General features: G+C 37.0%; 1 protein-coding gene across 2 annotated transcripts in view; it reads right to left on the reverse strand.

Moving 5' to 3' along the window:
- tmem38b (transmembrane protein 38B) overlaps positions 1 to 18,025 on the reverse strand; it is a 67,902-nt gene extending 49,877 nt beyond the window's left edge. For both annotated transcript variants that reach the window (XM_088911957.1, XM_088911956.1), the window contains exons 1-2: positions 17,712 to 18,025; positions 4,179 to 4,335 (exon numbers count right to left, since the gene is read on the reverse strand). In XM_088911957.1, the coding sequence (XP_088768083.1) occupies positions 4,179 to 4,335; positions 17,712 to 17,835 (281 nt within the window). In that variant the 5' untranslated portion in view covers positions 17,836 to 18,025. The remainder of the gene's footprint in view (positions 1 to 4,178; positions 4,336 to 17,711) is intronic.
- Between the last annotated feature and the right edge of the window lie 7,045 nt (positions 18,026 to 25,070).

Genomic DNA, 25,070 nt, shown 5'->3' on the forward strand with positions numbered 1-25,070 from the left:
AGTGATAACTGATCAAGATAAATATAAATTGTCAAAGCTAACTGCCATACACATAAAATAAAACAAATGTTACTTTCTTTGTGACCTGATCAAAAGACAAGAGAAGATAACTTGGGGTTCCCCAATGTGGAGGGAGTTAGTGGAACACAGAGTGGAAATTATCCTAGAATACTTTGTTGCAGGCTTTGTATTCTTGTTTAGGGATGTGAAAGGGGTCTAACTTACTAGAATTCTTTGCACACTTAACACGGACAGTTGATAACAGAGATTGGACAATGACATTATTTAGATAGCCACACAATTAACTGAGTTCTTTACACAACAAATTGTGAGTATCTGGATCCGGATTCCAAGTCAGGCAGATGTATACCAAACTCTGGGCTCAAGAAAAGACTGGACAACATTTTAGATTCGCTAGAATACTAAAATATCGAATAAGCAAGATAGGTCTCATTTGCTGCTATCTTATGTTTTTATGGTCTAACCCTTGACAACTGAAGGTCACCCAACCCCCGAAGGCTCAAACTGCTCTTTCAATACACAACTGTTTCCCAGTTGTCTTTTATTAGCTGTTTTGATATACAGAAGAGAAACATATAAATCTTGATATGAAGATTCATTAGTCTTATAAATAATAAAATCCTGCAAGAGATCCAAAAATGGAATACGGAATGTAGAATTTAATATGGAATGGTAAAAAGCACATCGTAAAAATCCAGTTGATGGTAACTGAATTTAAATTGTGTTCTATGATCAAGGATTGTCAAACTATTGATCTCAGCCTTTACATAATTTTAAATTGGATTTATGTGCGTACTGGGCACCAGTTTAATTATATGTACAGGCTTTCTGCTAAATGCACAATATATTATGATCTCCTTCACATAAGTAATCACACAGTTTGCTAATTAAAGATAATACAAGTTCCTCTGTGCAGTATATGTTCCTTTTTAAATTGAAAAATGTATTAAATGAATATCTTTCCTTAAAACAACCACCACTAAAATTTTGAATTAATTAAGTGTTGAATAAATGACTTATTCCACTTAAGTGTTTAATAAAATCCAGATTTGTGACAATTTACAGAACATTAATAAGACTTATTTTAAGACAACCTGTAGCTGATTTTAAAAAGTAGAGCCATCTATTATGCTTGGTTATTTAAAATAATAACACAAAACAATAAGAAGGAGCATGCGTCAATTTTGAAAGGCCTGAGTACCAGAAGCCTGAGTACCTGCCCCCTAGCCTGCCAGTTTCACAGACCCACTTCCCCTTTTCCCCTTCCTCTATGAATAAGGGACCCCTTTCCCTCTAACCCATATTCTTGCACCAGGGCCCTAGCGGAGCAGTTCTCTGTACCCCTTTGCCACTTTGCTACTTTCCTCTCCTTCTCTGACTAACAACTATACCCCTGTATTCTAAAAGAGCCATAAACTAGTGAGCTGCAGTTTCAGTCTCCTGACTCTCTTCTTACGCCACCACCCGTGAGCAGAAGGAACTGAGGGAGGACCACTGCATTGGTGTCAGATAAATGCAAGTTGAGACATGGCTGCGTACAGCAGAGAAAATAAACGGAAAGCAGCCTTCAAGCAGCAAGGAGTGCAAGGTAGGATTGCAATCGCCAAGTCAACAAAGGTACTCGATGCAAAAGCGAAAGGGAAGAAAAAAAGCAATAAAATAGAAGTAAGGGAGGTGTTCAGATTGTTGACAACTGAGGGCTTGACTGAACATGCGAGAGTAACTGAAGCAGGGAAAGAGGTTGATCTGGTACCACTCCAACATGAGCATGGCAGCGAGGGCCACAGCAAAAATGAAGCACCAGTCTTTAATGTAGGGGCAGGGGAGCAAACCGTGACCCCAGGGCTCTCGAGTGATGGTTGAAACCGCAGTATAGCTGAGGGTCATTACTAAGACAAACATAGAAAGGCATAGAAAGGGAGACCCAGGGGCTCCTAGATTTGTCACCCAAAGAGATCACAGATTATCGGGCAGCATTGACCAGTGGTTTGAAGGCACATCTCCTGTGTTGGTGATCCAGGAGCAGCTAGAAAGCCGTGTTTATCAACCAGGAAAGATACTAGGTGTTTTTGCAGCTGACCTCCATTACCTCATCCTAAGAGGTTATCCTCGTTTCCCTAAAGAAGCGCAGGAAGTGAACCACCCGTTTATATACAACCTGACTCCTGATCATTTGAGACATCAAGTGTGTTTGAACACCCCAGTGGGTCTGGCAGCAGCACTCCAGAAGGCAGGTGAAGAGGAGGAGGTATTTAGTGAACGCACTGCACTATTGCTGGAATGCAGTCGGTACAGACACCCATGCACTCACCAATCCAAACCGTCCCAAGGACCCGGGACTGGATGTGGTGTTCCACTCAGTACCGTCTGCTGCCAACCAAATTTCAAGGAGGATCTCTCATCACCCTTCACATCGATTGGACTGTCCAAGACCTTATACCTGTGCCAGCTTCACCCAAGCTGGGCACCACAGACCATCCTCTCCCTGCACCCCAGGCTGCAAGAGATGGAGCTGCCAGCCTTGAGCACAGGCAGTGAAGAAGACCCGGAACCCCGGTGACCAGTTGGGTAAGGCCCCCCAGGTAGCTGACCGAATCCAGTTCAACAAAGAAAGCCATCACTGGGAGAAGAGAAGAACACTGAGGGTTTGATTCCGGAGCAAAGTAAGCAGGTGTGGGAGCTTATCTGACTGAGATCTCGCTACCTGATGCCAGCAAAGCGAGCAACTGCAGAGGGTGCCATGGATGAGATGCGAGAGGCTGTGATCATAGAACTGTCTGACAGTCCATAGAAGTTGCCAGTAGTGCTGGCTCCTAAGAAAGATGGCAGTTGGATGTTCTGTATGGACTATCGAAAGCTGAACACTGTGATCAAGCCTTGGATTGATGATTCCTTGGATCTGTTGTCTGGGTCATCTTGGTTCTCCTCCTTGGATCTGAAAAGTGGCTACTGGCAGGTGGAGCTGATGCCAAAACAGCTTTCTCCACTGTCAGGGGACTGTAGCAATTCAACGTCATGCCGTTCGGCCTTTGCAAAGCACCAACCACCTTCGAATGCCTGATGGAGGGGGTCCTGGCACTGACACGGCTTCACCTAGTGTTTAGTCTACCTTGATGATCTACTGATCTTAGTGCTTGTTTGATGATGCTCTCTGCACCCTCCACCTGGTCCTGAAGATGATAGAAGCTTCCAGGCTCAAGTTGCATCCTGGGAAGCTCCCCAATGAACCTAACAGCCACAGCGCATGCCATGCTCACCTGCTCCTCTGCAAGACCTCTTTCCTGGGTCACTGTGTGAGTGGAGCTGGTGTGGCCACTAAAAAAGATAAGGTGAGCGCCATGCGAAACTGGCAAACACCCACTAACGTGAAGCCACTTATTTGAGCTATTTTTTCCTATGGAGTAAAGTTCTCAAAATCACCCCATCACTGCATGAAAGTACTTATATTAAAGCAGTTACATAGAAAATTTCTAAAGTTGAAAAGGGAAAGGTTTAATTTTTACAAACATACAATAAAATATAAAAACATGCGGTAAAAAAATGGAAATTGTCTCAAGCTAGACACCACATGATGAATTTGTGTAAAACTCACTGTGTTTAATTAAAACACTACAGTTTTGTGCACCAAGTCCTGACGAGAAATAACAATAAATATTCCACCACTTTGTACATTTCTACATTAACAAGTTCAACACTACATGGGGCAGGGTGTAATACAGGTGGGCCCACAATGCACACAACTTCAATGTCAATGTTTTTCCCCTGTTATACAGTACATAGTCTCCCCCAAGAGTAGTACTGAATTTGACTCCCTCATTAGAGAACCTAGTACTTTTAGTGGAAAATATAATGACCCAAAGCACCCAAAACCTAATTCTAGGATTTATTAAAGGTTTTATGTAATATTATTTCCATCTTAAATTTATATAAGTAAAAGGTAAGCATAAATATTAAACTAGCGACAAACCTTCAATAATTGATCACTCACTTTTGTAAAGACATGATGAAATTATATGTAAAAAGTATGTCTGTTTAAAAAAAAAAAGGCAACAAGTATAACTGAACATTCTCTTCAAAAGCAGGTAAACAAATCATATGTACAAGAGAATGAACCATTAAAATGCCCTGTAAAAAGAAACACAAAACTCAAAACTTACCATATAACTGTAGCCAGTACAACATTACTGGTGTTTGAGAAGGGTGCTAAGGTAGGCTCTGCGAGAAGCACGCCTGAAAGTATTGCTCCACCAAAACAGTACAGCATAGAGCTAAACCAGCATGCAAAGGGACTGCGAAAGGCCACATCTACAGCTCCTGCAAACAAAGAACAATAAAACCAGATAAAGAAGAATGCATCTCCCAATTTACATGAGTAATATTTTCAAACATATTAAGAAGCTTTTTATTTTCAAACACAATCCTCCTCTGTAGTTATCAAATACAGCGAAAACGTCGAGCCACAGTGTGTACAGGCTGTAACATTTTCACAATTTCCTGACACAACAGTGGGTGCGAGAGAATACGAGATAATATAATGAAACAGATTAGAAAGATTTCATCCCTTAGACAATATAACCTCAAGAGAAGTTAAAGAAGATGGATGAAATACACAAGAAGTAACATTTGAAAAAATAAAACTATTTTATGGTTTATGTTTTTATACAACATACTGTATACATCACCATATGAGAACAGTATGCTTTATAGTTATTCCCAAAATTAAGATGCTATTATTAAAAATATTCACACCAGAGAGGAGCCATTGCTGTTGTACACTTAAGAAGGTATTACCCTTAATAAAATGAACTCTTAAGCAATACATTTCACTCTGTAAAACGCCAAGCTGTATAAAATAGATGCAAACTTTAGCAGCTCTGGATATCATCAGCCAAATACATTATTAACCAAGAGGCTAATAATTAGGCTGAATGGCTGGACATGAAACAAATGGTTTTCTAATTATTCAGGCACACTAATTCAATGGCAGGCTTCTTTGAAATCATGTTTTAAAGTGTGTTTTCAAACCCTATTTAATGTTAATGGCATTAATAATTTAATGGCAGGTTTTTACATTTCTTTAAATGAATTAAATCCCAGATTACCCAAGATATCCAAGAATATAATTTTTCACTGAAACAAAATTGTCTCCCAGGTCCATCGCAGGCCACATACAGACATAAACACAAACTCACACCTGTAGCAAATTAACCCACCAGTATGTGGGACCCGGAGGAAACCCACACATACAAACTCCATGCTAATAGCATCCCAGGTGAAGAATTGAACCCAGGGGCCTAGCATTGTGAGGCTAACTAGTACTATGTCACCATGCTGCCCTCTTTTAGAATCTCTGAAGCAAAAACTTTCAGCATTCTCATGTAAATTACCCCAACTTTATATAGTTCCCTTGGGACAATATAAAATGCTTTGTTTTCCATATTTATATAGGAGTTTGGAGTCATGGCTGCAAGTAATACATGGCAGGGTTTAAACTTTAACTCCTGTTAACATCCACTCACTAAAGAATAACCACAGACTTGAAGCTACAGGAAAAAACTTTTATAATGTATCATAGAGAATCAAATAAAGGCAAAAATGCTCCAAAATCTGTTTAGCTATTGGTATTTTAAAATACAACAATAAATCACATTTATGCTGCTTATACAGTATGTAGCAAATAATGTTAAGGGTATTTAGAGTTGAAGGTTTTATTCTGAATAAAGCTTTTTGTGGAAACACATGAAAAAGACTGGTGTGTGACACTGGCAGCATTCAAAATGTTTGGGAGACTAGATTGAAAAGGCTGCTACAAGACTAAGAATATATTACTTTTTGCTTGGTGAAGGTGAATGTGAATCTATTACTAAGGAAATAAAGTTAAATAGTCAGAAAGGATGTTCAATGAGACAGAAAACTGCCAAAGAAATATTGTTTCACATGGCTAAAATGAAATTGAAATTATGCTGAGTATTGCTCTCTTGAGCTCTCAGGCCAGATACTTAATCTCGATACTAGATGTTTCAAGATTGTTGGCATGAAATTTATGCATAGGGATTTTGTATTCTAAATAGAGATCTGGGTAATAACAACCTTCTTAATGCCAGACTCTGGGCATTGATTGTTCAGCATTCACACTTAGCACATGTCAGTTTAAGGAAGCCATAAGCTGCTGTGTTGTGTAAGCCAACTGCTGTATTTACACATAAATAGCTCGTGTGTTTCTGCAAAAAGTCGGCAAATAGCACAACAAATCCTACAAAGGCTACTGTGGTAATCTCTAGATTTTCTCTAGATTTATAACACCATTTACATTTTAGATGTGTATGGTAAAGGCTTATACTGTATGTCAAGGCCGATGTCACAATAAAATCAGTCTGTTATTGTTCAATTTCAGAATAACAAAGCCAATAATATTTTCTAACACTCGCAGTCAGCTTTTGAAGCCATTTATCATGCCAGCCTGGAGTATCTCATAGGAAAACAGACATGGGTATCAATTTGCATAGCTAAATGTGTGAAGAAGTTATGCGTTTCATCTAGGAATTATATTTATTTTGTCACTTCCTGAGACAGGAGCCATATGAGTAAAACCCTATACGAATATATTGTATAAGTATATTCTACTTATATATTATATTTATATAATATATAAGTAATATTTGAAATAAACGATGACTATCTAATCTTTCAGCATTCTCATGTAAATAACCCCAACTTTATATAGTTCCCTCGGGACAATATATAATGCTTTTTTGCCATATTTACAGGTGTATAGGACTCAGGCAAGAAGCTTTAAAAAAGGCAAGCTCAGACAGTGTTGACATAAAATTCTGTACACTGGAGTTTGGAGTCATGGCTGCAAGTAATACATGGCAGGGTTTAAACATTAACTCCTGTTATTAAAGAATAACCACAGACTTGATCACATGAAGCCACAGGAAAAAACTTTGTCTTTTATAATGTATCACAGACAATCATATAAAGACAATAATGCTCCAAAAGCTGTTTACCTATTGGTATCTTAAAGTACAACAATGAATCACATTTATGCTGCTTATACAGTATGTAGCAAATAATGTTAAGGGTATTTAGAAGTGAAGGTTTTATTCTGAATTAAGCTTTTTGTGAAAACACATGAAAAAGACTGGTTTGTGACACTGGCAGCATTCAAAATGTTTGGGAAACTAGATTGAAAAGGCTGCTACAAGACTAAGAATACAGTGTATTACTTTTTGCTTTGTGAAGGTGAATGTGACTCTAATACTAAGGAAATAAAGTTAAATAGTCAGAAAAGATGTTCAGTGAGATAGAAAATGTTTAATTTAATTTAAATGTAATATATTACATTTCAGGAATGGGGTTTTATTTGAAATAAACGATGACTAAACCACATTTTAAAAATAAAATCAACAAAATTGAATTAATTACACTAAATTTCACAAGTTCCATTGAAAAAAAAGAAATGATCACATGTTTTGTTGATAAAACTTTTTAAATTCCACATTTTGGATATTTTGTAAGAAGAGATATTTTATAAACAGCAGCAAAATCCACACAGAAAGAAAAGTATTTACTTTTTCTTACTGTGAGATCAAGTAGTATAATACACAAAAACATACTTACTTCCATTGACTTAAAATCAGCAATCAAAGGAACAGAAATAAATGCAAAGATTGTATATCTGAAAAAGCTTAAATGAATTGCATATAGCTTTCAAAGTATTTAATCCTAATCATAATATTTTGCTAATTCTATGGCCTTGGAGGAACAATCACTTTTCTGTGTGAGGCACTACGCTTTTAAAGCCGGGTGCTCATTACTTATTCTGGTAAGGTTTCAAAATGACACAATCATTTCATATTTTCACCAGAACCCGAACTTTTAAACTACCCTTGAGACAATGCAATCTACCTGGCAACTGCCTTCAGAATTGATATTTAACTCTATTGATAGTTGGGTTGTGTAATTACTTGCATGGAGCAGCCAGTTATTGGCCAAGCTACAGACTAGATAAGCCACAAACAATTTCGATAGTGTTTCTTTGTCTGCTCAGAGGTGATGGTACTGTCCCACATGCTGGTACCAAAACTGTCTCCAGAGGTCTCTGAAATAAAAAGGTCTTTTACAATATTATTTTATTTATTTTATTTTATTTATTTTACAATAACCTTATCAATAAATACCTACTGTAGATAGCCACTAAATGGGGGTATGTTCACTGTCCATTAAGTTTTAATATATCATGCATACATACCTATCAAATGCTCTACAAGTCACTCCAACTCTAAAGTTAGACCAAAATGTTTTTAAATATTCAATAGGAATTTATTAACTTAAAAGTATATACTGTATATATTTCACTGTGTCATAAATGAAAATGTAGATAAAAATAAAAGGTGTATTTAAGTAAGGAAAACCAACGAAGTGAGAATGATAGGTACTGTATGGCAATAAAAGGACTGCAATGAGGGGAAAATAAAAAATGTTTTCTACAGTGTACAGTATCAATGATGAAATACAAAATAAAATGAGAACTAACAACAACAAAAAAAGTATTAGAGGACAAATTCAAACCAGTTGATATCTTCAGAACCAACAATGATACACAAACCAATGGACACAAGTCAAAACAAAGTGACATTTAAACCCATGAACAGGAGACACTTTTTTTGCCAAAGTCTGAAATACACTAAGCTGTTGAAGCACAATTCTACTTTCTATTTAAAGAAATGACTGAATGAGATCCTCAAAACAATTAGCACCTAAAAACTAGCTTAATGGCCAAATGGCCTCTTTTATTTAATTTTCATATTTATTTCAGGTGAAACTACATTAATGGAGACAGGAAGAAACACTCCTTGTTATTGGTAAAAACTTGGAGATCTTTCATTCACTTACAGTTTTGTGCAAACGTATTCACCACTTTCCAATGACATCCCATTTTGTTGAGTTATAAATTAAGTACACACATTTTTAAAGTGAATGTTTTTAATCAAACAAATTATCACGGGTGAAAGAAGGTAAAAATTAAAAAGTAAAATTTTCATATTGCACAAGTATTCAGCCCTCTGAACGTCCCCTGATGGCCCCACTAACACCTCTCCCAGGAGCAACCTTAGTTTTTTATCCCAGGAGGTGTCCCATCCAGGTACTGACCAGGCTCACACCTGCTTAGCTTTAGTGGAATGCCAGTTGTGAGTTGGAGAGTGATATGGCTGCTGGCTATTGTTGTTGACCCCATGCACCTTACCTAAATTAGGTTTGGCAAAGTGAGGTGAATATTTATGCAATCATCGTATTTTGTTATTTTTTTTGGCAGTAGGTTTTGCTGACATTTAACTTCTTTCACCCTTGAAAAACCTGGAGCATTCAGGTTTTTGTTAAATATACAGCATTGCATATACATCATTTGTAATGGAACATCATTGGAAGTGAGTGAAGACTTTTGCAAGGCACTGTATGCAGAACAGTGGACGATGATGCTGGATGCATCAGTACCCATCTGAAATATTTTTACAACCATGTGCTTAATTTTTAACAATCATTTTACAAACACATGCAATACCATCAGTTGAAAATGTGGGTTATTTATAAAAGGCGATTAATCCCAAAGAAAAATAATAATACACAATGCCTTTACCATTAGCAATGGCCAGTAAAATAGAATTCTGTGATGATTAATGAAGTTTATAATTTTGCTGAAACTTCATGATATACTGTAACACCACAGAAACACAAAGTACAGTCACAAATTCACATGCACCAGTTTCAAGCAAAAGCGATGTTTAGCAAGGTTATAAATAAGAACTTGGTAGTAAATGCATGAAACACAGAGTGGGAGAAAGGGCATTTTAGTAACATACCTGTCTACTTGAAGGGATAACCTGAAATACCACCAAAAGGAATTGATTAATAATTAGCGTATTATTAATAAAACATTACTTGCAGAATTGATATGTTACAATATCAGTTTTATTCAAGTAATCACAAGTTGCACATAAGACATGAGAATGTATACTCCCCGTTGCCCCGTTTAGAAATATAGTGCTACAATTAGAATACACTTTTTGTTACTTCTGTATGTCTGTACACAATCTTAATAAAGTTAGCTGGCCTGCTCAAATAACTATAACAAAAAAATAATTCTCTAGGAAGCAATGTAATAAATACACATACTATAAAATAGGTAGGTGACAATACACATCAGAAGTACATTTGTTCATTATGATCATCATGTCAATGATGGCTTTTACATGTGGAAGGACATGGAGCACAGTTAAAGGCAGGTATACAGTGTCCAGTCATTGCCAATGTAAGCATATTCCCAATAGTCTTATTAATATTCAATTCAATTTATTTTTATATAGCGCCTTTCACAACAAGGTTGCCCCAGGGCGCTTAACAATGCAAGTAACCATACATTTTGTGAATACAGAACAGAAGACCAGAAGACAACGGAGGAGAGGAACCAAAAACTCCTTAGTATGGAGAAAAAAAACCTCTAGGAGTCCAAGGTCAACTGGCTGGCCAACCCCTTTGGGCATGCTAATATTATATAATTAAAAAAAGGAAATAAATGAATGAGGGTATTAATCCATCCATCCCTCATGTCTTCTGTATGTCAGTACTCCATGCAGATCTCTGCAGACCAGCAAAATCCTCCTAAACGATAGCTATATCCATGATGTAATATAGTTCAAAATCCACAAATTTAAGAACAAAGCTCATTTGGTCTGTTTGAAACTACCTGATCTGAGGCTCATGAAAGTAGTATGGCTTTGACATAACATGCATGGAAAGTTGTTTTAATAGGCCAACCTGCTTAGAATGAATGCATTTTAAATGCAAAATGTTGACATTGAAAGTTTAATCAAAATGTGTGCATTGTTGAGTACAATTTATGGTTCATAATCTAAGAGTGCTCCCCAAACACTCTAAAATAAAATGATAAGCATCTTAAGAGCATATTCAATCATAAAAAAACATAAGGTGGATTTAAGGATGAATACTGAAACCATTTAATGGTCATACTACTGTGGGGGGGTTTATGAAGTATATAATTGAATTTAATGTAAAATTGCACAATTTTATCTATAACAAACTCTTAAGTAAAGAATAACAAAACATACTGTAGGAGTACTGAAGCAACTGAAGTAGAGAGTCATGAGAACCTTCACCAGAAAACAGCACAATTCTATTTTCTAATATATACTGTATTTGACAGTACAGAGCAAAGCAGTTAAAACTGTGAGAGTGTAGACAGTGAGTTCTTTTAGTTGTTTCGCTCCTTTGTCTACAATAAAATTACTCACTTAAATACACATAATGTAGCTTCATCTAAAATGATTTTCATCCATTGATCAACAACAGTTATTGACAGCTAATTTACTATAGTTACATTTTTTCACAATTTAAAGTGGTGTGATCAAAAGGTAAAAAGGTAAAGCATTATTTTTTGTAGATATTTTCAAGTTTGGCTAATGCCTAGTTTAATGTACTGTATCAACATATCCTTTTTCCAAATAATTAATGCACTACATGTATTAATCGCATATACTCAATCACACATGTAGTTATGGAGACAGATTCTCCAAGTAAGTTCTTCCTCAGACAGAATTTTCTTGGCTTAAAAGTATAACACAAAAACAATTATCTACATTTTTGTCTATCAATAGTGAATAAATAATACAATATACTGATAGATATATTACCTCAGACTTTGAAAATATTCATTTCAGACATGGAAAACACAAGACGATTCTAACAAACTTGGTTAGGTATGTAGTTCTACAATTTACTTATCTGGCACAAAACTTACAGTGGGGAAAACTGTTCTATCTTGCCACTTTTCCATTTCTTCATACAATATTGTATATTTTGTGATTCTACTCACCATGTCTTAAATCTGCTCATGTAATTAAAACTGCTGAAAGCAAGTAATGGTACAAGCCTGCATGTGAAATAATAAAGTCACTGAATGCTTTTAGGTTCTTAATTCTGGTACAAAGTGTAAGACACATTTTTCCTTTGTCAGTAGAATTTTTACTAGATCTGGGCATTTTGGGCAATATATATATTTCCAGCACTGTTATTTATGTATTATGATGCTGTTAAGTGAAAGAAATATAAACTCAAATAAACAACAGAATTTAAACTGACTGACACAACAAATTAATATAATAAGCATTCAGTTATGCCAGTCGTTCAAAAATCTTTCAAGATTCAGTGAAGGTTAAAACAAGATTTTCACACTCCATCTGTTTCCTGTTTTCAAAATTGACAAACCAATGCTGATGTACAAGAGTCAGTTTTTTGGGCAATTTAGAAAGGATCTTACCATATCAGTACATCAATTCTGCTTGAACATTTCTGAACCCATTGTAATTCTTCAAATGTTACATTTTTACTATAAAATCCTTGTTTAATCAGAACTAGCTCTTTACTAAAATTAATATACTATGTATTGTTTAGAAAATGTGATGCATACAATAGAAAATGACATAAGCAAATAAGAATTAGTGCATGTGCTAAGAGAATCACAGGGTTCATTAACTCAGTCAATGAGGTAAGTGAGAACCTCAAGGTAATTATCACCAGGACAAAGTTTGGGAGGCCCTCTATTGTATAAAGGCTAGAAACCTAGTCAATTTGGTCTTAGCCATACAGGTTAGTGTAATACACCATGCTATGATCTAAAGAGACCTCCCATGACCTCAGGAAATGTAAGTACTCATCAGTCTGCAGCAGCCATAGCAAAACATTTTGTCTAAAGTAAGACAGTCAGTCACTGTAGTGTAAGACTAATAGTCTACAAATTGAGAAAATAAGACAATGGTGACTCTAGCAAGATGTAGATGTCATTCAAAAATTATCTGACGGAGCAACAAGAAAACCCATACAGGATGTCCAAAAGAATCCCAGGAACACATCCAAGGATCTCCAGGCCTCTATTGCTAAAGCTGATGTCCACATTCATACTTCAACAATACAACACAAGCTGAATAGCAATGGCATGCAGGGGAGGGTAGCCAGGAGAAAACCATTGCTCTCAAAAAAGAACACCACTGCTTGTATTGTCTGCAAAAGACCATGTGGATGATCCTGTACATTGTTTTTGAAAAATTGTTCTCTGGGTGAACATGAGTTTAAAAGCAATCTTTCTGGCAAAAACAAAAAAAATTCCATGTTTGGAAATAACCTAGCACTGTCTCTACCACCAAAATACCCTTATCCCCACTGTCTGGTATGGTGGTAGGTGTTTCCTGGTTTGGGGCAGCTTTTCTGCCCATGGACCTTGAAGGAACTATAAATTCAGAGACATTCCAAAATATTCTGGAAGACAATGTCAGGCTTTCTGTCCGTGAGCTGAAGTTGAGTCAAAAATAGGTCCTCCAGCTTTACAATGACCCTGAACATTCCAGCAAATCTACCAAAGAATGTGTTTTTGTGTTTCTGATTGCCCAACCCAATAGAAATGTTGCAGTAAGACCAGAAGAGGGTTGTTCATGCAAGATGGCCAACTGATCTGGAGCAGTCAAAGCAGTTTTGTAAGGAAGAATGGGCAAACATTCCTCAAAGAAGATGTGAGAGACTGATTAGTAACTATAGGAAATGTTTGATCTCTGGCATGGCTGCTAAGGGATGTCACTGTTTATTGAATTCACTTACTTTTACACACAGGCATCATTATGTTCTAATATGTTCACTTACTTGTTCTAATAAAAACAGCTTTTTTAAAATGGATAATGAAATAATATAGAATTTTTGTATATGTGTCCATTATTTGGATTATCTTCATTGAATATTGGAGTATAGATAAAATATTGTTTTACACTTATTTGTCGTATAAAAGATGAAGGGTTCACATATTTAAGTAGCACTGTACAGTGTATGAATTAATTATAAGAATTAGGCCTTGAGTTATGTGCCCCATGACCCTTACTATAAATTTCTTTACCGCTTCAATTAACTTACTGAATCACAGTTTTTGTGTGCATGTTTTTATATATATATATAATTCATCACAAAGTGGTAAATTTCCAAATAGGATAGCTACAAGATGCGAAGAGAACAGACAGCAATATTTACATTGCACTTAAAGTTTTTATGCTTTTCCTTGACAGCTCTGAGAAGTTTTCTGTCATCAACAGCAGATATTTTTGTTGGCCAACCTGGTCTTGGCTTAGTGTTAATCTGAGGGATCTTTGGTAACCAAAGGTTTCTTTTTTGTTCTGTATATTACAAACTGTTGATTTTGGCATTTACAATGTCTGTGCTACCATTCTGAGTTCTTTTCCCTTTCAGCTTCAGAATTTCAACAACAGAAAGTTCAACAAAAAGTTTTTTAGTTTTCTGTATTATTATTTTTTTCCAAAGCAGGACAGTTAAAAGATGGGCAGAGCTCTTTTATAAGTGCCTAACTACCCAACAGCAAAAATCTGACCAGTATGAAGAATCTGTAAGCCAACTGTTCCAGTACTTTTGCTCCTTCAAAATAAAGAATACTATATTTCTAAAGTATTATAAAAATTAAATTTCTTACCTTTTCATTATATAGTAATTGTTTTTTTAACTTGTCTGTAAGATGTATACTTTTTTTATTTTATTTGAATTAAACTGTAAGAGTAAAAATAATCTTTTTGGGGATTTCTGTGTTGATGAAAGCACCAATCATCAATCCTTCCCCTAATAATTACAAAGTTGGTTCTGTGTCAGATAAAAAAGGAACAGTACAGGAACAGGTGTACTATGTGTAATATCAACCTTTGATATTTTGGTTACAGGGGGGTTAAGGAATACCAGTCAGGCTTACTAGCAGAAGTGCAGCAAATGAATAACAAAGGGAAAAAAGTTCACATCAGAAAAGCCAAACAAGGACAGTAATTCAGGGCACTTTAAAATAGCTTGCTATTAAAAGAACAATAAGAGACTAATAAAAGGTCAAGGCTCTCACAAAGAAGGCCCACCTATCTCCATGATCAAATATGTAGTCCTGGCTAAACTCTGTTGTTTGAGCAATATGCACAAATATACAGTATGCAGAGCAATATAAAGAACATTGTATGAAAAGTGAATCATAATTGTTCTTTGCAACAATTGTGTAAAACAGAAAAAAAGCACACTCAAATACTTTCCCAGGTAGATCAAATAATCTGCAGTAAAATATCATATTTTATTCAATTGCAGTGGTTCAAAACCAGTTTATTAATGACTTTACAACAAAGCTGAAATGTGTTTAATTTTAATACTTAAATGACAACAAATATACCCTGTTTAGCATTTACATCATGAAATGTGTCATTACTACTTTTCATTCGACAGTACTATATCCATATATACCTTAAAAGTCATTTTTCTATTTCTGTATTTTAGCTTTTCACTGCACAATAGGCCTAAGGCTAGATAATAAAGCTATTTTAAGCAGGCATTTGCAATCAGAGATGTCTTCCACATGGAGTTCAGATTACAGAGACAAACAAAACTGAAAGAAATGTAAGCCACAAAGGTTAAGTTTTTGTGTGCCTCTATGATAACACTAGTCAGAAAGTACAACATCCAGAAGAACTTAGTGGACAAGACAGGGCAGAACTCTTAAACTCTTAAAGTCATTGTTGTCATTGTAGTATAAGGACTGAGGTACAGTAAATGTTTGCTGAGAAAATTCAGCACTAAGTGACATGCAGATCTGCAGCTATAGAACAAATAAAGACCAGTTTATTCCTTTTTTAGTCTTTTCTTATTTCATGGCACTACCTTTTGGGAAACTACCTGAAAAAATATCATAGATCCATTGTTTTGTCAGCATTGACAAAGTATAAATGTTGTCTTTTCAGTCAAACCACCATTAGGTCTTGGAAGATTCCTACAATACTTAAGAAAACAGGGTTCCTTGTCTATTGAAACCAGTTTCACTGGCAGAATACTGGTAATGAATCCCCTAATTTTCCCAACAACTAAAGAAGCATAAAAAGTTAGTAATCTATTGTACTGTTTTATCAGGAACACGAATAGTGTAGCTCTGTGCAGAAATTAGTGGGAATGTAGTTCAAGTAGGTAGCTGCGTTAGCATGCGTAGGCTGCAAAGGAACAAGTAAAGGTTTATTCCATGCTGAAAAGAGAATAAAAGAAACAACATTTTGGCTGTGGAGTCTTCTTCGGGCATGATCTCAAACCCGACGGCTCCACAGCCAAAATGTTGTGTTTCCTTTCTTCTCGTTTCAGCATGGAATAAACCTTTACTTGCTCCTCATTAGTGGGAATGGTTTGATTTTGAAGAATAATGCAGGAAAGCATTTACCAAGAAACTACACACTGTTGTAGCTAAATAAATTAGACATTTTAAATAATCTGAAATTCAGGTAGAAAACAGTAATAGGACTGTGCTATGAACTAATATGCCATGAAATGCAGGAAATAGGATTGTATAATGCAGAATACTGTGATATATTGGAAGGTATTTAACTGTTGTCTTAATAATGCTGCACTACAGTCCTATTAATGGTTCCGAACTAAAACTAGGCTTTATTTTGTATTAAATGTTTATTATAATTAACCTAAAGTTTGTTGTGTTTTTCAATAATCATTCTTCCTGAAGAAAGCTGGATTCCATGTCTCCAGTGATCTTTCCAAAGAAAGATCTTAGGATTTAACACAGATATTACACACCACATTATGTACTGCTATTATTTTCCTATATTTTCAAACACCATTGATTTTCTTCAATGTTTACGACTGTAAATGGAGACAATCTTATGATGATATTAATGTTTTATGCCCACATGAAAATGATGCAAATCCAATGTTTCATACAAATTTGCTCTAAAATCCCTAACATATGTCTATTTTCAAGAAAAAAAAGAAACCACTGGACTTATCATCTCCTCACATTTCTTAAAATAGTACACTATTTTTCTGACGTCTAATCAAAGCACATAATATTAACAATCATTAAAAGCAGTTTTTACAATGTTTATTTTCGTATATGGTCTTAGCAATAATACAGTAGCTATGCTGAACAATAACTAGCCTAAGTGTGCTTGTAACACAAACGCCTTCTCTATATTCACGATGCCGTGAGCAATACGCTTTGGTATATTTAAACCAAAACCATTTCAGCGTAAACGGATCTTTTCAAACCAGATTTCATTAGGAATGAAGGTTAGATATTTTAGGTCTTAGTGATGTCACATCTGTAGCTTTTCATGCATGTCTCTTCGTGTAAGAGTCATATTGGCAGTTACTTTCTTCCTATCTGTGTAGACAATGTACCAACGGTTTAAAAAGTAATGTAGTTTATGACCCGTGGACCTGCTGGTGTGCATACCCGGAAAATTATTTTAAAGTATATTTTCCGACTTGTAATATTTACTTACTTATGCTATACATGTTATATCCAAATAATTCATATTTTACATAACTAAAGAGTTCGTTTTATTACATAAACCAATACTGCTTCCATGCCAGTTTATGCTTATTTACACATGCTTTCAAGAATGTTGTAATATGGAGAATTTGAATACGAAACAGGAAAAGAAATGTATTCCAAGCCCAGATCATACTGGAAAAAATTAAGCGACTTATTTTATTTTTATATAAATAAAAAGTGTGGATTTTTAACCTATACGAGTTAACATCAAAATCAGCTGATATACATATTTTGATATTTATATTATATATTTTCAAATGTTTACCTGGCTGCTCCTTAAGTGCCATTACTGAGACAGTGTAATGTGCCATATCGAAAAGGGGATACATAGAGAGCTGAGACATCCGCAGGGACAGCTCGTCCAGACTCATTAAAGCGAATAAATCCATCCTTCTTGTTCTGCCTCCAGTGTTCTTTTCCTTCAAATGTAAGATCGAGTTTCACTGCAGCCGTTCGCATCAGCTGAGAAGAAATACAAGTTAATCCAGGACCACGTACTCCCTATGCAGCGGCCAGATCTGGTGACAAACCGCCAACAGCTGTGTTTGTACTCCTCTTCCTTGTTTCACATCGGCCTGTCCAAGCGCTTCCGCACACTTCGAATGCTTTGCTGCTTTCGTAAGCAGAGCATGAGCCACTGGGTGCGCGGCGGATCACGTGTTTTTTTTTTTGCGAGCAAAGCATTCTTTCCCAGGAAGAGACAATAAAGGGCTGTGTGATGTGCAATGTGCATTCTAGAGGCGTGTTTTGTTTCCATAGATATTAAGGTCTAATGAAACAGCAGCCTGCTGTTAAAGAATACGTGGCATGATAGCATGCTGATAAAGAGTACACATTTTAATACGTTTTGCGCTTTTAACCATTTTAAAGATTAATGTCAGCAAATCAGAAAATTAAGGGGATTGGTATCCAGGGAAAAAAAAAATACTAATCCACCGATACCTCAGGTTACCAGGAGAACATTGTTAAAACCTGTCTAGCAGTAACTTGATCTTATGAGGAGGCTTACTTTTAGATTTGCACCCCACCTCCGTTGTACAAGAAAAAACACGAGAGAGGTGTCACAGTGCCACTACAGGTTTTAAGAGGAGGAGCTGGAAACCGACTTGTCGTATGTCTTGGCGGTGGCTCTCTGGTCTCTACTCGTATTGAAGAGATTAAGGTGCTCAGTAACATTCTTTTTCTATTTGTAGGTAATGGTAATTTTGTTCCACGAGAAGGTGCAGAAATATTGAAAATACAGACTTCAAAGAGCTCTGTAATGGATCCTTTACTGACGATTACTGCATATGTACATGATAAGGGGTGAATTCTCAAATTGAGATGATGCAGTAAGTGGAGTACCACAGGGGTATGTATTATGATCACTTTTCTTTCTGATTCATATTAGTGATCTTAATTCTTGTATACTTAGTAAAGCACTGTAGTATGGTTCACGGAAAATAATAGGGCAAAGAGCAAACACTGTAGAAACAACAAATGAAATTCAAAAAGATTAAGATAAAATTCAAGACTAGGAAAGCACCTGGAAGATTATATTAACTATAAAAAAGTGGAGGTGTTGCATGCAGGTAATAAAAACAAAACTATAAATACAAAGTGGTAAATGCTGAGCTTGCAGAAACTACTTTCAGAAAAGACATTTTTGTTGATTTATTATTTATGCTTTCTAGACAATGTGGGGAAGCTATAAAATGGACAAATAAAATGTTAAGAGATTTAGTTAAAAATGTTGAATTAAAATTAAGTAATGTTCTGTTAAAATTGTATAAAGCACTTATAAGACCACATTTAGAATATTGCACAGTATACAATTTTTTTCACCTTATTTCAGAAAGATATGGCTGTTCAGGAATTCAAGAGAAGAGAAACAAGATACATTTACTGACTTGAAGGAATGTTTTACACTGTGTTAAAAAACTGAAACTTTTTAGTCTTAAAAAGGGAAGACTATGAGAAGATCTGATCCAAGTATTCAAAATCCTAAACTGACAAAGTAATGCCATTGAACCTTGAAACTGCTTTCCAAAAAAAAAAACATTGCTGCCCGTCTCAAATTTGCTAAAGACCACCTGGATGTTCCACAGCACTACTGGAACAATTTTCTGTGGACAGATAAGACAAAAGTTTAACTTTTTGGTAAATGTACACAACGTTATGTTTGGAGAAAACAAAACAGTGCATACCAACACCAAAACCTCATCCCAACTGTGAAGCATAGTGGAGGGAGTATAATGGTGTGGGGCTGCTTTGCTGCCTCAGGGCCTAGACGGCTTTCAATCATTGAGGGACCAATGAATTCCAAGTTGTATCAGAAAATTCTACAGCAGAATGTCAGGGCGTCTGTCTTTGATCTAAAACTCAAAAGAAGTTGGGTCATGCAACATGATGATGATCCAAAACACAGGGGTAAATCAACAACAGAGTGGCTCACACAGAAGAAATTCCATATTTTAGAATGGCCAAGTCAGAGTCCTGACCTCAATCCCATTGAAATGCTGTGGCATAATTTGAAGCAGGCTGTTCAAGCGAGACATCCCAAAAATATACATGAACTGAAACAGTTTTGTATAGAGGAATGGGCCAAAATACCTCCTAGCCACTGCGCAGGTTTGATCAGCAGCTACAGAAAGCGTTTTGTTGAGGTTATTGTCAATAAAGGAGGTTCCACTTGTTCCTAAATATAAGGGTTCACATACATTTTCCATCAATTACCTTGATTGTTTAAACCATTTGTTCAATAAAGATATGGCAATGTAAAATGTTGTGTATGTTAAATAATGTCTTTATTTATTATTATGACTTAGATGAAGATCAGATCACATTTTAGGGGCATTTCATGCAAAAATCCATATAATTCCTGAGGTTTCAAAAACTTTATCTCACAACTGTAAATTCCTTTTAACACTATATAAGTGTTGCTAAGGTAGGAACCATTGTTGAATAAGCACTTAAATGGCACTTTATCATCATATAATGGAAACCATGTATGTTGTGCCTTGCAAAAGTATGGAGACCCTTGCACAGTTTTCACATGCTGTTGTTTTAGCTAGCAGTCACTTTGAAGTAGCAATTAATAGGTTATATATACAACCTATTCCACACATTCAAGAAAAAAACAAGGATTGAAATAAATAGTATGACATTTGGAATAACATTTAAAGTCTTGAATCTTTGAATTAAAAAGAGCCTCTGATTTGCTTTCGTAAAAATTTTCTCTATATTCTCAGTGTAACTCAGCTTCTGATCAATATGTGTTGTCAGATATTTAAAACTCTCCACATCCTCTACAGACTGACCATTGAGTACTATAGTGTGCAAAGATTGCCCTCCATCGGTTTTAGCATTGAAAAAAGCACTTTAGTGTTGGTCACATTGATTTCCAATGGGCTGGATTGGCACCAGTTTTCAAGGATACTAATGTTTTCAAAGTAAGTTTACTCACCTAGAGGTTGGTCCTTTAAACAGAGTCACACAAGAACCATGCCATCTGCATATTTAGATATGGCTGTGCTACTCTGCATCTCACCAGTATATACTGAGAGCAGAAAAGGTGACAATACACATCCCTGTGGAGCAACTGTATTGACAGTAGTTAAGAATGGATGTACAGGTAAAAAAAAAATGTATGGAGAGGTAAGGTGATTAGGGGGAGAGGTGTCAAATAAAGGTGTTGAAATATGTAATTGAATGGAGAGGTTTACAGAAAGCAAGAAATTAGGCTGTCATTGAGAAAAGGGAGATGCTATTGTGAGACATATGTGGTTTAACATGTTCAGTGTTCTGTGTGTTGTAATTTGTTTGGTGTGAGTGAAGTTTTATTTAATCTCTGACCCAGGGAAAAGTGTGGTGTGGACGGTTGAGGAGAGAATGCAGGCTCGCGCTGTGTCCATTATTCTTCTGGATTCTTTTTCTTCTTCCTTGGTCGGCTAGTTTTTGTTTTTGTTTTATCAATAGAGTTTGATAATTTGCCAGTGAAAGCTCTGTTGTCCTTCACACGAATGCCTGAAATATTATACCGAACCAAGAATTTTACATATTTGATGGCAGCGGCGGTTTTTGTGTGTGTGGTCTTCACGGACAAAAACGTCAGCACCGTGTCTTGCCGTTTGGACATTTCATTTGGATGATTCGCTGTTCGCAAAGGGACTGCACCGTGAGTTTACTACACTGCTTTGGCATTTCATGGATTCAGTAGGATGAGCATCATTATCTGATTGATTATTTTTATAAGTTTAGGATATATGTTTTTATCAATGTTACCTTGAAACGAAACGTACTGCAATTCGTTACTTGTTCGCCACAAGTAAAATCTTCAGGTTAAGAACTTTTAACTTTCATACTGCCATCTCCGATCGCATTTTGGATATTTTGCTTTTTTTTGGCTTTGTGACGCGGTTATTCTGGACTTTAGATTGCATACGGATTTGTTGGGGGGGTTTCTCGTCCGGCCAAAATCACTATAGTATTTCTGAAGATTCTTGGAGTGAATCCGTTAGGAGAAAGTCACAGTTTTGAAACTGAAGATGTCTACAGACATGTGTGACGATGACACATTCACTGCTGTGGTGCACTTCAAAGCCGTTTTGCCGGCGGATTTCACTGGTGAAGGAACCGAAAGTTTTTCACAGTGGGTTAGACGTTTTCAAGTGTGCTGTGAGACTTCAGGTATGGATAAAACACAAATAGCCAAAATTCTTCCATCTAGATTGGCAGGTGCTGCATTTAGTTATTGGGACAGTCTCCCAGATACAGTGAAATGTGAATATGATAACACTTGCAAGCACATGCAATCCGTTTTTGGACAAAAACAGGAACTCAGGACATTTCAAACATATCTGAATGCACGGCCGCGTCAGCCTAATGAACCTTTGGAGGTGTATGCAGCAGAGTTGCGTTGCCTTGTACTGCAAGCTTTCCCAGATTATGGGCAAACTGCCATTACAGGAGAAATCCTGAGGCGTTTCATTGCTGGACTTGACCTTGAGTTACAAGGAAAAAATTGTATGAATTTGGCGTTACCACTCTTGATGAAGCTCTTAAGGTAGCTGGCCAGTGTGAGAAAGCGTGTTCCACATTCCATGGCATCTTCCCAGCTGCTGTGTCAATGACTACTCCACCGCCTGCTCTCTCCACCCCAGTCCATAGCTTGTCTAATACCAGTGCTGACAAGCTAGCAGCCCAGCTAGACAAACTTACACTTCAAGTGGACAGATTGCAGTCAGCTGTAAAATCACTGACTCGCACCCAAGCATGTACCCATTCTCATTCCCCGGAGGTCCAGTCTTCATCTGCTGCACGTAGGAGACCACAGTCCCCAGACCACAGCAGAGGCAGATCTCCTTCACGCTGCTGCATCAGTCAAAGCCGACCTTTTCGCAGCCCCAGTCCTGGTGCCAGGTCATACCAGCGACACCACGGTTATGACGAGCCTTTACCCTGGGACCGGCAGGTGTCAGGCCATCATAGGCGGGGGAGGTCTGACAGCTTTGAAAAAGAGTCTGCAATCTCAGCAGAGGTACAGGCGTTGTTCAGATGACCCAACCAGCTCAAGTTCCAGATATGAGAGAGACAGCGACAGAGACAGAGGTAAAGAGCACTACAGACAACGTTCTCCCAGTCCGACACCATCACGTGTGCGTCATGTACATTTCACAGAGCCCTAAAGGCAGGGAAACGAATGTTAGCTGGAGATGAGGGCCAGTCTTCAGCTTCATTGTCAGTGGCCCACAAGTCAATGTCATCACTGTCACAGGAGTACGCAGCATGGACACCTTATGTAAGGGGATTCATTGAGGATCAGGAAGTAACCATTTTCCTGGACACAGGCTCTGGTTTGTCATTAATTAGTGAAAACTTACAACAGCACATTCCAGCATTAAAACACCACCCTTTGATGAAGCATTTTCAAATAGCACATACACTTACAGGTGAGCAACTTGATATTTTAGGGTCATTAACTGTTTCATTGCGCCTTGACTCACAAACTTTAGGTATAAATGTGTATGTTGTTCGGGACTCTAGTCAAGATGCTTTACTTGGTTGGGACTTTTTAAAGAGACATGATGCTTCTATTGATATTACCACAGGTGCCTTTGTGTTCAGAAATGAACCAATTCCCCTACTTACTTATTCACAAGCAGTGCCCTTCTGCTGCAATGTGTCACTTTTGTCACCCGTATCGGTGCCCCCGCTAACTGAGATTATTATTCCTGCCTCAGTCACATGCCCCACTGAAATTGGAGCAAAACTACATGGGTTCCAGGGAATTCTGGAGCCAGATATGCAGTCTAAGAGAAACCTCGCAATTGCGCGCAGTTTCTCCATGGTTGAGAATGGACTTAAACTCATTCACTTGCTTAACCCCACTCACCAGGATATTGTGCTACCCCGGAAGACACACATTGGTCAGTTCTACTCTGTGTGAAACATGCCCTCTGACTTTTACATCACCATTGAGTGTTTAGCAACAGTTAGTCAGCTTCATGCTCCTCATAATTTACCTGATGTTCACATTGACAAAGAAACTCTGACCCCAGAAGAACTGTCAAAAGTAAATGCTCTCTTATGTGACAATTGCGATGTTTTCAGTACAAGCGCAACTAATCTAGTCAAAACAGATTTGATCAAACACAAAATTCGGACATCATCTGCATCCCCAATACGTCAACGGGCGTATCACACCTCTCCTCTAGTGAGGGATGAAATAAACCGACAAGTACAACAATTACTCGATGCTGACCTGATTGAACCTAGTCACAGCCCATAGGCCTCTCCTGTACTATTAATTCGCAAGAAGGATGGCTCATACATATTTTGTAAGTGTTCTCTTTCTTCTTTTTTTCAGCATGGAATAAACCTATTACTTGTTCCTTTGCAGCCTACGCATGCTGACGCAGCTACCCACCTGAACTACATATTTTGTATCGACTATAGACGTTTAAATTTAGTCACAATCAAAGATGCACACCCCTTGCCAGGTGTGGATGATAGTTTGGATGCTTTATCTGGAGCCACATTGTTTAGTACACTGGGTATGTCAAGTGGCTACTGGCAGATTCAAATGGAAGACAGTGACAAAGATAAAACAGCCTTCTCTACAGGTGATTGTTTATATAATTTCAAAGTAATGCCGATGGGCCTGACAAATGCACCTCCAACTTTCCAACAATTAATGGAGTTAGTGTTACGAGGTCTCCATTGGTCCAAAACATTAGTTTATTTAGATGACATAATTGTTTTCAGTAAGACATTCCAGGAACACGTGGACAGCCTCACTGAGGTTTTCAGCAGACTGCGTCAGGCAGGCCTCAAACTTCATCCTCAAAAATGCCAACTTTTCAAACAGTCTGTACAATTTTTAGGACACATTGTATCAAAAGACGGCATTCAACCTGACACAGTACTGACAGATAAAGTCCTGAATTGGCCTCGCCCTACAACAGCCACAGAGGTACGAGCCTTTATAGGTCTCTGTTCATATTATCGACGTTTTATTAAGGGATTTGCAGACAAAGCAGCCCCTTTGCACCAACTGACACAAAAGCATGCCACCTTTTCATGGACAGCCCAATGCGAAGAGTCCTTTCAGTATTTCCGTAATGTTCTCTCTTTGCCTCCGATA

Source organism: Atractosteus spatula, chromosome 3 (genome assembly GCF_055471065.1).
Source record: "Atractosteus spatula isolate fAtrSpa1 chromosome 3, fAtrSpa1.hap1, whole genome shotgun sequence".
NCBI lineage: Eukaryota > Metazoa > Chordata > Actinopteri > Semionotiformes > Lepisosteidae > Atractosteus > Atractosteus spatula.